The sequence below is a fragment of the Medicago truncatula genome, chromosome 8 (genome assembly GCF_003473485.1).
Source record: "Medicago truncatula cultivar Jemalong A17 chromosome 8, MtrunA17r5.0-ANR, whole genome shotgun sequence".
Lineage (NCBI taxonomy): Eukaryota > Viridiplantae > Streptophyta > Magnoliopsida > Fabales > Fabaceae > Medicago > Medicago truncatula.
The window spans coordinates 253041-270575 of NC_053049.1; the positions used below are offsets into that span (position 1 = coordinate 253041).

The following is a 17535-nucleotide window of genomic DNA, read 5'->3' on the forward strand; positions in this document are numbered from 1 at the left end:
TCGAGACATGTGAAAAATATTGTATCCATATTCTGGTGTGAATATTTGTCATTTTACAATAGACTGATCTTCCAGCTTCAGCAAATCCTTGTTCAAATTTTAATATGTCTTTTTACAAATTTTCTTTTTGAAATAGTTGCATCCTTTATAAAAAATTTATTGATTCCAAGGCAGTATCTTTCTTGTGTTCCGGGTATATATTATGCAAAGCTTTTTCCACAACTTATGCATTGACACATTGGAGTTGTGTTGTATTCTATTCTGGGATATACACACACATCTGCCCCTACAATTTTTGTTGGTGTTTTGGACAAAGACTTGAGCCACAAGACACTCTTGCAGCATAAAAAAAACTATATGGTTGAGGTCATAGGAAAGAGGAGGCTTACAGTATGCAATGATCGACACATTTTGGCCTAGCCTTGTTCTGTTCTACAATTCCCCTATTCAATTGGTATATGGAGCATGGGTATTAAATAATCATGCTGCTGTATGGGAATATTGGATTCTATACCTAACTTTCCTAACTGCTGGTTAGTAGTCACACTTGTGTCTTCAAATAGGTACACTGTCTATATTAGATGATGTAGTAACGTAGTATGTATACCTTGCTTGTAACAGAGACTGTTGTGTCTTTGCTCCCTCGCTTTACTTTGCCAACTTGTTTATTAACATTTTTCATTCTAAACGATTAGGTCATTTATGTGTTACCCGTTAGAATTATTAAATAACTTAATTATTACTAGTTCTGTTAGAATTTGCCTATAATTTAGGTGTACACAATAAATAATAAATTATAAAACTCATTTGATGTGGAATATTGGAGTATGATTCTTCTTAAAGTCACACGTTCGATTGATCTCTTTGATGAGAGTTAGTTTAGTTTCTTCTTAAAAAAAGAAGAACAGTCTAAAAATGTTTAATTTTGTCTTTATAAAATAAAAGAATTTTGTGTAAGATTTATCTATCAAAAATGATAACATGACAACCACCTGTTTTTTTGTCCTTTACCTTAATATATATCCGAGATAGATCCGCATTACTAGGAAGGGCATTGCACATTTAGTTGTTTGCTGCTGACGTCATCCAGTTACATAATGACTATGATGTCATGTCATCCATATTCACACACACACACATGGCACATCTATGGTCGTTAGATGCCAAGATAGTTTGACTTTGGTATTTAAATTGCAAGTGTACTTGTATTTTAGTTTAAAATGTTGCAAGTTGCAATGTGAGTACTTAATTAATAAACACACATACAAGAGCATTAGGAAGATGGAAGGAAGGGAATAATAATATGCTAGATATATATGTATATCTAGCTAGTTTTAATTGAAAAAAAGATAAGAGAAGGAAAGTGAGAGAGTTGAGAATATGGATGATGAGGCAATGAAGGAGCTTGTGCGAGGGCATGAGTTAGCTAAGCAGCTTGGACAACATCTTAGTAATGATGAATTATTTGCACAACATCTTGTCAACAATGTTATCAATTCATTTACCAACACCCTCTTCCTTTTGAACAATAAACATCATCAAAGGGAACAAAACTTTTCCTTAACCATTAAATCTGAAGAGGACTCTCAAGATAGTTGCAAGACTAATTCCACCCCTGGTGCTAGAGGATCTCACAAAAGAAGGTACTAATCATTAAAAACAATCATGTTAATTGTTTGCTAGCTAGGAATATGAACATTTTTTTATTTATTGATCATGGTTAATTTGCAGAAAAACTAGAGAAACGTGTGAGGAAGTGTCAGAAAGACCAACAGATGATGGGCATGAATGGAGAAAGTATGGTCAAAAAACAATCCTTAATTCCAAATACTCAAGGTGTGTTGTATTGTGTATATCGATATCTGTTTCCTAATAACTTTTCACAGTTTGTTCAGAGCTTAATATATATATATATTTATCCATTTGAATTAATATATGCAGGGACTACTACAGGTGTACTCACAAGATAGATCAAAGATGCAAAGCAACCAAACAGGTGCAGAGAATTCAAGAGAAGCCTCCCTTGTATAAGACCACCTATTACGACCACCACACTTGTAACAAAGACAATATCATCATATTTGAACCCACTTCTCCTCATGATCACATATTGCTTAGCTTTAACAACACATTCCCAACTCCAACCCAACAAGATTGTCCCTTTTTATCATCGTCGACATCATCATCATCTTTTAATTCCTCACATTCAGTCTCAGTGGATGAATACCTGCTCTCTCCTCAACCAATATTAGATAACTCTATTTCTACAAGGCATGTTCTTAGTACTATATCATCATCAACTACACTAGAATCTGATGATCACAAGGATATGATGATAATGTATGGTCTCTTGTATGATTCTGTTGAACTTGATACTGATTTCCTTCACCCTTTTCATGGGTTTCAATTATAGTAGATAATCGAGCTCAATGTTTTGGTTCTTTCGTGGAAGCAATATGTCTTGCAGCTTGGTTATCATAATATGGTAATGTTGGTTTGATAGATTGAACTTTAAGAACATCGAGAATGTAGGTTAGCCATTCAATCTCACAGACTATTGATGACATGGCTCTATATATCCAGAGTGTGTTTGCTAATGCCTGCTGGCCAATTCCAGCCCCAGTAAATATTTTCATTTGCTACTAAGCGAGCTTTATATCTTTCTATGGTACGTACTGCTTTATAATTGCAGCTTGCTTATATGTTGTCGGTCCAAGAATAGAAGAAATAGCAGCGGTAAAAATACAAATGGGGTATAAAGGAGTGAATTTTGCATTTTTTTATGGCAGCATAGCATTTAAAATCCAGCAAGTAATATTGGGTGCAGGGCTGTGAGCTGTCAAGTATTTCCTATTTTGAGGAGTTAACATTGTGATGGTTGTCAACATTGTGAAATGGGTCATCAAATAAAAATGAAGTAAAAACATCACAAATAAATGTACAAGTCAAACAGAACATAACCTTTAGTTTCTTACTTAAATCTAAAAAAAATACATAATTTTGTTTAGCTCTAGGATCTAGTTTTGTTATACGGTTAAGTATATCTATATGTGATGCAAAAGATAAACAACCAAAGTGGCATGTCATAAAGCAATTCAAAAGGAGTTTTGTGTGGTTAACCTGTTTATAATAACGGTGGTATGGCGGGGGAATTAGGAAGTTTAGAATGGAACAGTAAAGTTTTAGTAACATTTTATTTATGGCTTAATTGCATTTTTGGTCCCTATGTATTAAGAAGTTGCAATTTTGACCCCTAACTAATTAAAATACAAGAGAGCCCCCTATGTATTGGATCTTTGGCAGTTTTGGCCCCTTTACCAATTTTGACTCGGTCAACGCTGACGTGGCACTTCAAAGCCGCCACGTGTGCATTATTTAATTAAAAATAAATAAATAAAAAGCCACATATAAATTAAAGAATTAAATAAATGAAAAAAACAACAAATAATTAAAAAATAATAATATTTGTTCCAAAATCTGATTCTAACTCTTCTTCCTCTCATCTCTCTCTAAAACATTAATTCAAGAACCTGCTCCATTGGCAGAAGCATGGAAAAAGTGGATAAAGGATGAGTAGCTCAATGCAAGCACGATAATAAAATAATGTTCTATTAAACGAAACGAAAGTTTCATTTTTATCAAAAGAAAAAGGAGCATATCACATGTACTTTGACATACATAAAGGGCACAAAACAAGACAGCTATATTAGTTTCATGTTGCCTATACATAACTTGAATAAGAATTACACCTCCATTGTTCCCTAACAATCCAATAGCCTGATATATTTATCATATAAATTCTTTTTTTTTCCTCCCTTACTTTGTTGTTTCCTATCTGTACATTTATTATAAACTGCTCAGTTATTTGTTAATTTGCAGTTATAAATGCAATATTATCAGTGTCAGCATGAATAATGCAGGAATATCTGAATAATCTTTAATCGTATGAATATCTATTCTTGAATTAGTTAAAAAGTGTTTTGAAACTCTATGGTGGTGATGAAGCAGTGGCAGAAAGCTTCAAGATTTTGGAACAAAGGGTTTTGGAGAGAGAATCAGTATTTTAGAGAAAGATGAGAGGAAGAAGATGGAGAATCAGATTTTGAAACACGATTTCCTTCCTTTTTTTTCTTTCTTTTTTATTTTTTTAATTATTTGTTTTTTTTCGTTTATTTAATTCTTTAATTTATATGTGGATTTTTTTATTTATTTTTAATTAAAACAATGCACACGTGGTGGCTTTGAATGAGAGCCCAGTTGCTGGTGCAACACCAGCAGCAGGAGCAACATCTACTCCACTCAAGACTTGTCCAATTTCTAAAATGCATGGAAAACAATATATGAGAAACAAGTCAAATAATTAAGCAATATCAAATACGCATAATAAAAATATGAATTTATTGACAAATTAATAATTTACCTGCCACAACATTTTTCAACAGCTCATACTTTTCACTCAAATTTAGATCTTTGAAGTCGACGAAAGATGGTTTCAACCAATTCTGAGTACAATTTCCGAACTCAATGGGCTCCTATATGGGTCTAAAATCCTTCCCCCGGTGCTAAATGCGCTCTCCGAAGAAACTGATGATACTGGTGTGGCCAAGACATCTCTAACCATTGTTGCCAAAACAGGATAACGAACACAGTTTTTCTTCCACCAAGTAAGAATGTCAAAGCTTGGACCATTGTTTAATCAGAGAGAATAGAAAAAATGTACCAATTCCTTGGCCATCTCCTTGATTGCTATTATGCCCTTGATCCATCTTTCAAGTTACAAACTATCTAAGCCTCCAATAACATAAAAAACATAAGTTAGAAATTTGCTTTCATCACTTAAATATAATGAAATCATTTAACAATATAAAATCTAAACACTCTAGCTTAGCAACTTTTACCTTTTTGTCAATCAGTGATAAACTCAACTTCCTCCTTATCTACAAGTACTAAGCTGAAATAGAAATAAAAACATAAGAAAAAATGTTTTAAGATAAGAAATAACAAACAAACTAATTAAACAATAGTAAATAATGAGTAGATGCGTTCTATTCATCATAGACTATTAACAAAAATAAAAAATACACTTTTGAATACCAGAATATAGTCCAAAATATTGTTTACTTCTTTCATCAGTGCAAAATCATAAGAAATAACAATATTGCTTCTAAAAAGTCCTAAATCGAAGAAAGACAAAATCAAAACCCTAACTTTTACTTTTGATCAATCGGTGACTAACTTCATCTTTTCAAAACGAACTTGAATGATAGAAGCAAATAGAGTGAGACGATAAACCTAGATCATAAGAAAAAAAAGTGGAAAACGAAGTTAAGAAAAAATCAAAATGAAAAAAGAAAAAAAAACAGAACATTAAGAAACAGAACATACAAATACGGTGAAGGTGAATCTTCGTCGGAGTGAATACAGATCTCGATGGAAACGGCGTGTTATGGTGATTGGTGAGCGGAACAGTGGCGATGGTGAGTAAGGAGCGTGTGTGTGAAACGGCGCAGCTAAAGATAGTGATAATGAAACTAGGGTTTTCTTAAAGGAGTGAGAATGAAAACGCATATGTATATCAGTGGTAAAACGACATCGTTCCATTGAAAGAAGGTTCTGACTTTAATTTTTTGTTTTAGTGTGAGACATCATGTCTTTTTTTGTGTTGGGTTGGGTTGGGCTACTACTTGCTAATGGACTGGACTGGACATTGATATTTATTGGACTTAGATCAGTTGGTGTAGGATACCGTTGGACCAAAAACCTACATCGAACCGATCCGTAACTAACCACTGCAAACCGGGCTACTGAACCCGCCTGACCCGTTAGACCCGCCCGTTTCGGTTAGCCTTGGGCCAGTTTTCACGGTTTCGGGCGGAAACCAATTTTCTGTCCAGCGCTACTTATTGCTACTGAAATGGAAGAAATTCATGGTAGCGTTTAGCCTGGAACAGTTAAATTGTTTCTCATGATGGAAAAGTTTCATTTTAAAGGGCACATGGCAGTTGCCACCGGTTGAGGCAAACAAAAAATTATACCTTCTTCCTTTTTCCTGACCAATTTTCTGAACATGCAGACAAAGAAAAGCTAAGCGCCTACGCCTACACGCCAGAATATGGGGGGTAGTAGGTAGAGACTAGAGACTAAGCCTGCTCATTATACTCTAATTCAAAATAATTCCAATAATAATTTATTAACAAAACTAAAATAAAAAGGACAATGCTAACCGGTGCCCCAGGGGCACCGGATAATGAACAATAAATAGGCAATAAATAAATGGATCTCACTTAGTTTACCTTAATTAAAGTGTAAAATATTTCAACTAATTAAAATTAATAAATGTTATATTCAATATCTCTCTGCCATCATCAATACTATATTCAGTCTTCTTTTTTCTTTTTTTTTTATCTTTCAAAAAATAAAATATTCAATCTTTTTTTTGTTACGTTCAATTTATTAGGTATTATTCAAAAAAAAAAATTGTTCTTTTTCTTACATCTTGTCTTTATGTTTTTTTTTATATTATCGTTTTTATTTGTAGATGATAAATAACATAATTGATGATGTTAGTGCTACAAAAACAAACAATAAATATAACTATATCTTATTTTAATTAGTTGATTTATATCTCATTTTAATTTAAATAAACCAATTGAGATTTATTTATATATTGCCTATTTATTATTTTTTATCCAGGGTACTGGTTAGCAGTACCCAAATAAAAATTCAAGATCAATTATTTAGTTCATTATTATTCTTTTAATCAAATATTTCAATAATAAGGAGTGATTAGTTAACAAAACGTAGCCTCTGTTTGGTTTGGCTTTTGCAAAGCCAGAATCAATTCTGGAGCATTTCAAAAGCAATTCTGCAATATTTAACATGTTTGGTTTGGCTTTTCAAAATAGCTTTTATCCTCCAAAAGCAATTCTAGTTGAAGCTACAATTCCTAGCTTCTTAGTGTGTGTTTGGTTCTGAGGTGTGTAGAATTGATTCTGACAGAATTGATTCTGAAAGAATTGATTTTGACAGAATTGATTCTGACAGAATTGATTTATGTTTGGATGCAATAATGCAGAATTGATTAAACAGAATGATTGTTGTTTGGATAGTTTTGATCAAAATTACTTTTGAATGTATAATTACCAAAATAGACATAGTTAAATACAAATAAATAGAAATTACTAAATTAAGATAATTAAGTGCAATATAGTCCTAAAATATAAGGTATTACAATACTAACATCATGAAAATAAAAATTACAAATAGATAATAGAATTTAAAGTGCAATAGAGTATTAAAATATTATTACAAAACTAACATAATGTGTATTATAGTACTAAAATATTGATATAATAATTTAAAGTACAATACTAATTATTTTGCATGTGCTCAATAATTTCATTGCGGATTATGTTTCGAACGCGATCCATCTCTGACGACGAAACTACATTTAAAACTTGTGATTGATCCAAGTTAGATGAGCTATCATCATGATGAATGACTGTGCTTTCATCTTCATAAACATTAAAATCCATATCATTTTCTGCCTTCCTTCGGATAAAGTTGTGTATAGCCATTGTTGCGACAACTATTTGAACTTGAGTCTCAAATTTAAACTTAGGCATTCGACGTAGGATTGCAAATCTGTTCTTCCATACCCCAAAAGTTCTTTCTATTGTGCACCTTAAACTAGAGTGATAATAATTAAATACTTCATTATGATTTGCGAATCCGTTAGAACGCCTAAATTCAGGAAGATGATATCGTTCACATCTATATGGACCAATGTACCCTATTGGTGTTGGATAGCCAGAATCTACCAAATAATACTTACCTAGAAAGAAAGAAAAAATATATTTAAACTTTAGTCAAATATAACAAATCATTTGTAGTAATATTAAATAACAAACCTGGCGGAGGGTGTGGAAAATTAAGGTTCGCATTTGTCAAAGCCTGGTCAAAAACACGAGCATCATGAGCAGTACCTTCCCAACCAGCTAATACAAAAGTGAAGCACATGTTCCAATCACATACATCCATTATATTTTGTGTAGCATATCCCTTTCTTCCAATAAACTTTGTTTGCTCACTTCCACTAACTACACATGACACATGTGTACCATCAATTGCTCCTATAGCATTCTTAAAAACTGGCCAATATCGTGGATCATTTTTTATTTTGGAATGACAATCACGAAACATAGGATCTTCGGGTTTAATATATTTCATAGACAACTTAAGGACGACATGAAGCACTTGATGAAAATGTCTACTTACAGTCTCACCCGAGTGTTGAAACCTTTCTTGAATCATTCTATTACCTACCCCGTGGCTAACAGCAACTAAAAACATTGCAACCGTTTCTTCAACCGTCATTCGATTAGATGACTTTAAACCAAGCTCAACTAATTCAATGCACAATAGATTAAATACATGTTTTTCCATTCGAAACATCTCATAACAACGAGTGGGATTACCTTGCAATATTTCTTGAACCCAGGAATGACCCGTTAGCTCACTAGTTCGACAAGGTTCTTTGCATAAATGGTTTACTGCATACTCACCAACTAGTGCAGCCACAAAAATAGCTTTTTGGAAAATGTCATCATCTTCTTCATCTTCGTCTCTAGTGTGGTCGGATTGCTCATTCCAATTGTCCATTTCTACCTTCACCTATTGTAAATAATGTTGTTATTAGAAAACCATAGCAGAAAACATATGTACATGGCAGAATTATGATATGTATATGGCAGAATTATGTATAGCAGAATTATGTAAAGAATTATAGCAGAATGATGTACAGAATTATAACAGAATTATGTACAGAAAACTATAGCAGAATTATGTACAGTATAGCAGAATTATGTAAAGAATTATAACAGAATTATGTACAGAAAACTATAGCAGAATTATGTACAGTATAGCAGAATCATGTAAAGAATTATAGCAGAACTATGTACAAAAAACTATAGCAGAATTATGTACAGAAATATAGCAGAAATATAGCATAAACTATAGCAGAAAACACGACAGAAAAACACATAATAGGATCCACTTCATTCAAATTTCAAATTATATATTACATATTACGGTGCAAGTTCTAAAAGGATCCACATCATTAAAGATAACTTCTAATATAAGATCACTCCTAATACTTAAGCTTACTCCTAATACTTATAGAAAATTCATACTTAAGCTTACTCCTAATACTTATAGCAGATTCATACTTAAGTTTACTCCTAATACTTATAGCATTCATACTTAAGCTTACTCCTAATATAAGTTAACTCCTAAAACTTAAGTTTGCTCCGAAACAGTTACATCTTCATAAATGGCAAAGGGTTATTTGCTGCATGCTTAAGCCAATCCAATCTTCTATCCTTAAAACCTTCAAAGGAAACAAACATCTCCCTAGCTGGCTTGTACATCATTAGTTGACAGCATTTCATGAACAAGTCTATATCACTTGTTATTTCATCCATGCTATGGAGCTCAGCCATCACTACACCAATAGATGCATTATTTATAACATCATTTCTCGCCTTACATGTCTCAGCAATCTCTTTCACAGCTTCAGCTATTGCCAATGCGGGAGTTGTCTTTTTCTTGGTTTTCTTATCAACACCACGGACTCTCTTTCTCTTTTGTCCACTACTTCGGCTAGCATCTCCTTGTGAAATATTCAAATTAATATTTGCAAATTCTCCTGTTGCTCCAATACTCGCATCTTCACTATCACCCGATCCTTCTCCCACATCCAAGTCAATATTATTTTGGCCTGGACCAAAATCACCAACATCAATACCACCGTCCTCATTGGGCAATATGCCACTTGAAGGTGCCCAAGCATGCTCCCCGTTAGCCACCACACCCTTAAAAAGTGTGGTTAGTTCATGAGCAAATGGAAGTCCTTTCTCTCTAAATTTTCCATAGAGAGGATTTTCCTGCATTTCATAACCATCATCATTTAATTAACATATTAAATATAAATCTAAGTATAACTAAGCAACATATTTGTGTTTTCACATACCAATTGTTTATTCTCCCACCACTCATCTGGTGCATCAAAGGTATTCCTTTCATTATTCCACCCCATTCCGGTAACTTTTCCAAATAGGTCAAACCATACTCTCCATTCCATTTTCAAGGTATCATACCTATTCTTCAATTGATTCTTGTCATAATCTCTCCCAGTTGATTCATGAAATTGGCAAACAATGTTTTTCCACCCTTTCTTAGTAAAGCTGGTGCCAATGCGTTCACCCTTGATAACTTGATCCAAACATGTTTGGATGAATATTTCATTCACTTTAAGATCCGTCCAACTAGCTTTAGATCTTTGAACTTTATCATTACTTGAAGGAGGATCCGCGGAAACTTTCCTTTGCGTAGCCATAATGCTATGTACACAAAGTATGATAGGAAAAATAAAAGATAAAATGAGCCAACACTACCTATCTATAGATGCATATTGAAGAACATGATGAGGGTTTTGTTGTTGAGTTGCTGGATATTGTTTGTGATATGTTTCAAAAAACACTTTTACCCTTTATTGATCACACATACCTTGAGGGTAAAAAATCAAGAGTATTCGTATGTGAGAAGAAAATAATCTCAAAAAACACTTTTACACTTTATTGATCACACTTTGTTATTTATACACACATATTGTTAATTAGTTTCGCATTGAACAAACAAACTGATACAAACTTCATGCTAAAATACAGAAAAACAGCAAAAAACAAGTAAACCAGTACCAAATTACCCACAAAAAAACACTAATTTCTAAGAGACATTTTATCAAACACATACAATGCAGCAATATTTTTCCTTTGTATAAATTAATAAGAGGTACTAATTTATGGAACCAAACAAATTTTATAAGCATTGCAACAAAGAAAAAAGTGTGATTTTGGTACAACAAGTAAGCAAATAAAAGTTAAAATCACTCAAAAATGACAAATTACCTTGTTGTTGTTGTTATCTTTTGAGCAGAATTTTTTCTTCTTGTTGTTCTCTTCACCACAATTTTTCCTTGTAGGAGATGATGTTGTTATATAAGCTGATGGTAATAAATTTTTGGATTAAATTTGGGAAGGGTGGTTGAATTATGGTTGAGAAAAGTGGACTGTGAAGGGGGAATGGAATTAATAGAATTGAGAGTTAAGACTGCAGAAAATAAATGTTATTCTCTTCACCAACATTTATTTTAATAAGACTGCAGAAAGAAAAAATTCGGTTGGAGAAGGGTTAGAAAAATTAATGAGGGCAGGGATGGAATTAATAGAATTGAGGGTGTAGAATTGATTCTAGGAAAGTAAGAAGCTAGGAATTGTATACAATTTTTCTAACCCTTCTCCAACCGAATTTTTTCCTAGAATCTTACTTTCCTAGAATCAATTCTACACCCTCAATTCTATTAATTCCATCCCTGCCCTCATTAATTTTTCTAACCCTTCTCCAACCGAATTTTTTCTTTCTGCAGTCTTATTAAAATAAATGTTGGTGAAGAGAATAACATTTATTTTCTGCAGTCTTAACTCTCAATTCTATTAATTCCATTCCCCCTTCACAGTCCACTTTTCTCAACCATAATTCAACCACCCTTCCCAAATTTAATCCAAAAATTTATTACCATCAGCTTATATAACAACATCATCTCCTACAAGGAAAAATTGTGGTGAAGAGAACAACAAGAAGAAAAAATTCTGCTCAAAAGATAACAACAACAACAAGGTAATTTGTCATTTTTGAGTGATTTTAACTTTTATTTGCTTACTTGTTGTACCAAAATCACACTTTTTTCTTTGTTGCAATGCTTATAAAATTTGTTTGGTTCCATAAATTAGTACCTCTTATTAATTTATACAAAGGAAAAATATTGCTGCATTGTATGTGTTTGATAAAATGTCTCTTAGAAATTAGTGTTTTTTTGTGGGTAATTTGGTACTGGTTTACTTGTTTTTTGCTGTTTTTCTGTATTTTAGCATGAAGTTTGTATCAGTTTGTTTGTTCAATGCGAAACTAATTAACAATATGTGTGTATAAATAACAAAGTGTGATCAATAAAGTGTAAAAGTGTTTTTTGAGATTATTTTCTTCTCACATACGAATACTCTTGATTTTTTACCCTCAAGGTATGTGTGATCAATAAAGGGTAAAAGTGTTTTTTGAAACATATCACAAACAATATCCAGCAACTCAACAACAAAACCCTCATCATGTTCTTCAATATGCATCTATAGATAGGTAGTGTTGGCTCATTTTATCTTTTATTTTTCCTATCATACTTTGTGTACATAGCATTATGGCTACGCAAAGGAAAGTTTCCGCGGATCCTCCTTCAAGTAATGATAAAGTTCAAAGATCTAAAGCTAGTTGGACGGATCTTAAAGTGAATGAAATATTCATCCAAACATGTTTGGATCAAGTTATCAAGGGTGAACGCATTGGCACCAGCTTTACTAAGAAAGGGTGGAAAAACATTGTTTGCCAATTTCATGAATCAACTGGGAGAGATTATGACAAGAATCAATTGAAGAATAGGTATGATACCTTGAAAATGGAATGGAGAGTATGGTTTGACCTATTTGGAAAAGTTACCGGAATGGGGTGGAATAATGAAAGGAATACCTTTGATGCACCAGATGAGTGGTGGGAGAATAAACAATTGGTATGTGAAAACACAAATATGTTGCTTAGTTATACTTAGATTTATATTTAATATGTTAATTAAATGATGATGGTTATGAAATGCAGGAAAATCCTCTCTATGGAAAATTTAGAGAGAAAGGACTTCCATTTGCTCATGAACTAACCACACTTTTTAAGGGTGTGGTGGCTAACGGGGAGCATGCTTGGGCACCTTCAAGTGGCATATTGCCCAATGAGGACGGTGGTATTGATGTTGGTGATTTTGGTCCAGGCCAAAATAATATTGACTTGGATGTGGGAGAAGGATCGGGTGATAGTGAAGATGCGAGTATTGGAGCAACAGGAGAATTTGCAAATATTAATTTGAATATTTCACAAGGAGATGCTAGCCGAAGTAGTGGACAAAAGAGAAAGAGAGTCCGTGGTGTTGATAAGAAAACCAAGAAAAAGACAACTCCCGCATTGGCAATAGCTGAAGCTGTGAAAGAGATTGCTGAGACATGTAAGGCGAGAAATGATGTTATAAATAATGCATCTATTGGTGTAGTGATGGCTGAGCTCCATAGCATGGATGAAATAACAAGTGATATAGACTTGTTCATGAAATGCTGTCAACTAATGATGTACAAGCCAGCTAGGGAGATGTTTGTTTCCTTTGAAGGTTTTAAGGATAGAAGATTGGATTGGCTTAAGCATGCAGCAAATAACCCTTTGCCATTTATGAAGATGTAACTGTTTCGGAGCAAACTTAAGTTTTAGGAGTTAACTTATATTAGGAGTAAGCTTAAGTATGAATGCTATAAGTATTAGGAGTAAACTTAAGTATGAATCTGCTATAAGTATTAGGAGTAAGCTTAAGTATGAATTTTCTATAAGTATTAGGAGTAAGCTTAAGTATTAGGAGTGATCTTATATTAGAAGTTATCTTTAATGATGTGGATCCTTTTAGAACTTGCACCGTAATATGTAATATATAATTTGAAATTTGAATGAAGTGGATCCTATTATGTGTTTTTCTGTCGTGTTTTCTGCTATAGTTTATGCTATATTTCTGCTATATTTCTGTACATAATTCTGCTATAGTTTTTTGTACATAGTTCTGCTATAATTCTTTACATGATTCTGCTATACTGTACATAATTCTGCTATAGTTTTCTGTACATAATTCTGTTATAATTCTTTACATAATTCTGCTATACTGTACATAATTCTGCTATAGTTTTCTGTACATAATTCTGTTATAATTCTGTACATCATTCTGCTATAATTCTTTACATAATTCTGCTATACATAATTCTGCCATATACATATCATAATTCTGCCATGTACATATGTTTTCTGCTATGGTTTTCTAATAACAACATTATTTACAATAGGTGAAGGTAGAAATGGACAATTGGAATGAGCAATCCGACCACACTAGAGACGAAGATGAAGAAGATGATGACATTTTCCAAAAAGCTATTTTTGTGGCTGCACTAGTTGGTGAGTATGCAGTAAACCATTTATGCAAAGAACCTTGTCGAACTAGTGAGCTAACGGGTCATTCCTGGGTTCAAGAAATATTGCAAGGTAATCCCACTCGTTGTTATGAGATGTTTCGAATGGAAAAACATGTATTTAATCTATTGTGCACTGAATTAGTTGAGCTTGGTTTAAAGTCATCTAATCGAATGACGGTTGAAGAAACGGTTGCAATGTTTTTAGTTGCTGTTAGCCACGGGGTAGGTAATAGAATGATTCAAGAAAGGTTTCAACACTCGGGTGAGACTGTAAGTAGACATTTTCATCAAGTGCTTCATGTCGTCCTTAAGTTGTCTATGAAATATATTAAACCCGAAGATCCTATGTTTCGTGATTGTCATTCCAAAATAAAAAATGATCCACGATATTGGCCATTTTTTAAGAATGCTATAGGAGCAATTGATGGTACACATGTGTCATGTGTAGTTAGTGGAAGTGAGCAAACAAAGTTTATTGGAAGAAAGGGATATGCTACACAAAATATAATGGATGTATGTGATTGGAACATGTGCTTCACTTTTGTATTAGCTGGTTGGGAAGGTACTGCTCATGATGCTCGTGTTTTTGACCAGGCTTTGACAAATGCGAACCTTAATTTTCCACACCCTCCGCCAGGTTTGTTATTTAATATTACTACAAATGATTTGTTATATTTGACTAAAGTTTAAATATATTTTTTCTTTCTTTCTAGGTAAGTATTATTTGGTAGATTCTGGCTATCCAACACCAATAGGGTACATTGGTCCATATAGATGTGAACGATATCATCTTCCTGAATTTAGGCGTTCTAACGGATTCGCAAATCATAATGAAGTATTTAATTATTATCACTCTAGTTTAAGGTGCACAATAGAAAGAACTTTTGGGGTATGGAAGAACAGATTTGCAATCCTACGTCGAATGCCTAAGTTTAAATTTGAGACTCAAGTTCAAATAGTTGTCGCAACAATGGCTATACACAACTTTATCCGAAGGAAGGCAGAAAATGATATGGATTTTAATGTTTATGAAGATGAAAGCACAGTCATTCATCATGATGATAGCTCATCTAACTTGGATCAATCACAAGTTTTAAATGTAGTTTCGTCGTCAGAGATGGATCGCGTTCGAAACATAATCCGCAATGAAATTATTGAGCACATGCAAAATAATTAGTATTGTACTTTAAATTATTATATCAATATTTTAGTACTATAATACACATTATGTTAGTTTTGTGATAATATTTTAATACTCTATTGCACTTTAAATTCTATTATCTATTTGTAATTTTATTTTCATGATGTTAGTATTGTAATACCTTATATTTTAGGACTATATTGCACTTAATTATCTTAATTTAGTAATTTCTATTTATTTGTATTTAACTATGTCTATTTTGGTAATTATACATTCAAAAGTAATTTTGATCAAAACTATCCAAACAACAATCATTCTGTTTAATCAATTCTGCATTATTGCATCCAAACATAAATCAATTCTGTCAGAATCAATTCTGTCAAAATCAATTCTTTCAGAATCAATTCTGTCAGAATCAATTCTACACACCTCAGAACCAAACACACACGTAGTGGGTTTTTTGGCAAAAAAAGAGAAAAAGAAAATATAGTCGGTTCAAAACTTATTACGTACTCCCCTCGTATTATTCTTAAAATCATAATAATTCTAATATTAATTAAGTACGGATAAAAAAAAAGTTTTTTGTCATTTTACCGTACTGCTTAATTTAAAATTTTACCTGATAATTTTGTAATTTTTTTTAGGTTTTGTCTTTATAAATATATCAAATTTTAGTTTCATCCCTAACAAAATTGTTTTATTTTTGTTCCTAATGAATATAATTTTGACATGATTTGACATTTTTTGAAAATAATATATATATATATATATAAATGTTGAACATAATAAACGGACATAACATGCATACAATTTTGAACATAATTTTAACATTCACATGAACATAAAATGACTATTAAGAACCAAAAACAAAATAAAAAAATTTGTGAGAATGAAAAACATTCAATTTAATTTTTTAAAGATTAAAATCAAAATTTGTTATATTTATAGGGAAAAAAACTTATCATTTTTTTACCTAATAATGTTTTCGTATTTAATTTAATTTGCATATTTAATGAAAAAAATCTTGTGTATCCTAATTTTTTTCAATGTAATTTACCTAATTGACCACTGGTTTATAAATTTACGTACATTAATTTTTTTTTTTTTGAACAATCAAAAATGGAACTTATATTAACAAGCCAAGGGTTCTCCCTAGTACAAGGTGTACCAAGGGGTCCCCAAAAAATTACAGATATACAAAGTCAATCAAGAGTTAGCCAAGACCCAAACAATCCAAGGGTCTTGACCACCACAAATCAGAACCAAAAACAAAAACGGCATGGCTAGCTTTTAACCACCACAAAGAATGCCACTTGACCTTATCCAACAACTGATCAATGGAACTACCTACATTATTAAACAACCTTTGATTACGGTCATTCCATATAATCCACGCACAAAGCAACCAGACAAGCTGCATAAAAGAGCGTCTTGCTCGTAAACCACCTGCGGAATGAGTAAACTGAAGAAAATGATCGGAAACAACACAGGGATCAGGTCCAGAGACACCAAGCCACGCCCGAACAAGAGACCACAATGAACCATAAAAATCACAAGAAATGAATAAATGCTGAGAAGTCTCCACAGCTCCGCACCCTAACAAACAACCAGCAACAGTACTGAAAGGATTCCACGATGAACCAGATTTTGCCGTGTCGGCAAACGATTCCGCAACAGCCTCCAAGCAAAAATCGAGACCTTAAGCGGAATATGATTATGCCAAACCAACGCAGCTGCACCTTCGACATGAGGGATATCCTGAGAAGTCAACAACTGATAAGCGCTACTGACTGTATAACCTGCCGAGTGATCCAGCAACCATCTCCAAGTATCTCTAACACCAATCTGCAAAGAAAATACTCTAGTTTACCTAACCGACCACTAGTTTTAATTAATACTCTCTGGTCTCAAATATAAGAAGAAAAAAAAAATTAGGTTCATTTAATAGTTAATGTATTTAGTTTACATTGTAATGCAAATACATTAATTATTTAATGAATCTAAAAAGATAATTTTTTCTTATATTTGAGATCGGATGGAGTATATGTTCATGATAGGCTTAAATCTTGGTTTATTCCCCAACAAACAATTAAACGATCAAAATATGAACTACTATTTGAATTGGGTGGGTAATCACATGCTGCAGAAAAGACACTACGTCAGATAAATGAGTAAATTGGTGGGTCATCATTTTTTTTAATGTTTCCCATCAAAAAGTCATTATAATTAGCACGTAAA

At 32.7% G+C, this 17535-nt stretch overlaps 5 protein-coding genes and 1 long non-coding RNA gene across 8 annotated transcripts; 3 read left to right on the plus strand and 3 right to left on the minus strand.

Annotated features, from left to right (window-relative positions):
* The first annotated feature begins 1280 nt into the window (after positions 1 to 1280).
* On the plus strand, positions 1281 to 2658 carry LOC11436576 (probable WRKY transcription factor 70). Its single transcript, XM_003626630.3, has 3 exons — positions 1281 to 1643; positions 1732 to 1836; positions 1942 to 2658. The coding sequence occupies exons 1-3, from the start codon at positions 1381 to 1383 to the stop codon at positions 2411 to 2413; spliced, it is 840 nt and encodes a 279-aa protein (XP_003626678.1). The 5' UTR covers positions 1281 to 1380; the 3' UTR covers positions 2414 to 2658.
* Positions 2659 to 4754: 2096 nt separating this feature from the next.
* LOC120577668 (uncharacterized) lies at positions 4755 to 5312 on the minus strand. Its single transcript, XR_005643636.1, has 3 exons — positions 5215 to 5312; positions 4899 to 4951; positions 4755 to 4791 (listed from the first exon to the last, which is right to left on the minus strand). It is a non-coding gene; the product is annotated as an uncharacterized lncRNA (long non-coding RNA).
* Positions 5313 to 7370: 2058 nt separating this feature from the next.
* LOC120577383 (uncharacterized) lies at positions 7371 to 10562 on the minus strand. Its single transcript, XM_039828667.1, has 3 exons — positions 10455 to 10562; positions 7911 to 8667; positions 7371 to 7834 (listed from the first exon to the last, which is right to left on the minus strand). Exons 2-3 carry the CDS (start codon positions 8659 to 8661, stop codon positions 7371 to 7373), a joined length of 1215 nt encoding a protein of 404 aa, XP_039684601.1. The 5' UTR covers positions 8662 to 8667; positions 10455 to 10562.
* On the minus strand, positions 9037 to 11331 carry LOC120577348 (L10-interacting MYB domain-containing protein). Of its 2 annotated transcripts, XM_039828543.1 has the most exons (3): positions 10968 to 11331; positions 10031 to 10400; positions 9037 to 9944 (listed from the first exon to the last, which is right to left on the minus strand). In XM_039828543.1, exons 2-3 carry the CDS (start codon positions 10394 to 10396, stop codon positions 9318 to 9320), a joined length of 993 nt encoding a protein of 330 aa, XP_039684477.1. In that variant the 5' UTR covers positions 10397 to 10400; positions 10968 to 11331; the 3' UTR covers positions 9037 to 9317. The 2 variants fall into 2 exon arrangements, with proteins under 2 accessions (XP_039684477.1, XP_039684475.1); XM_039828541.1 differs by lacking the exon at positions 10968 to 11331 and having other exon boundaries at positions 10031 to 10457.
* A 113-nt stretch (positions 11332 to 11444) lies between these two features.
* LOC25500024 (L10-interacting MYB domain-containing protein) lies at positions 11445 to 13667 on the plus strand. 2 transcript variants are annotated; one of them, XM_013588340.3, is made up of 3 exons: positions 11445 to 11736; positions 12304 to 12673; positions 12760 to 13667. In XM_013588340.3, exons 2-3 carry the CDS (start codon positions 12308 to 12310, stop codon positions 13384 to 13386), a joined length of 993 nt encoding a protein of 330 aa, XP_013443794.1. In that variant the 5' UTR covers positions 11445 to 11736; positions 12304 to 12307; the 3' UTR covers positions 13387 to 13667. The 2 variants fall into 2 exon arrangements, with proteins under 2 accessions (XP_013443794.1, XP_039684467.1); XM_039828533.1 differs by lacking the exon at positions 11445 to 11736 and having other exon boundaries at positions 12247 to 12673.
* LOC112417216 (uncharacterized) lies at positions 12142 to 15333 on the plus strand. The gene is made up of 3 exons (XM_024772497.2): positions 12142 to 12249; positions 14037 to 14793; positions 14870 to 15333. Exons 2-3 carry the CDS (start codon positions 14043 to 14045, stop codon positions 15331 to 15333), a joined length of 1215 nt encoding a protein of 404 aa, XP_024628265.2. The 5' UTR covers positions 12142 to 12249; positions 14037 to 14042.
* The last annotated feature ends 2202 nt before the right edge of the window (positions 15334 to 17535 follow it).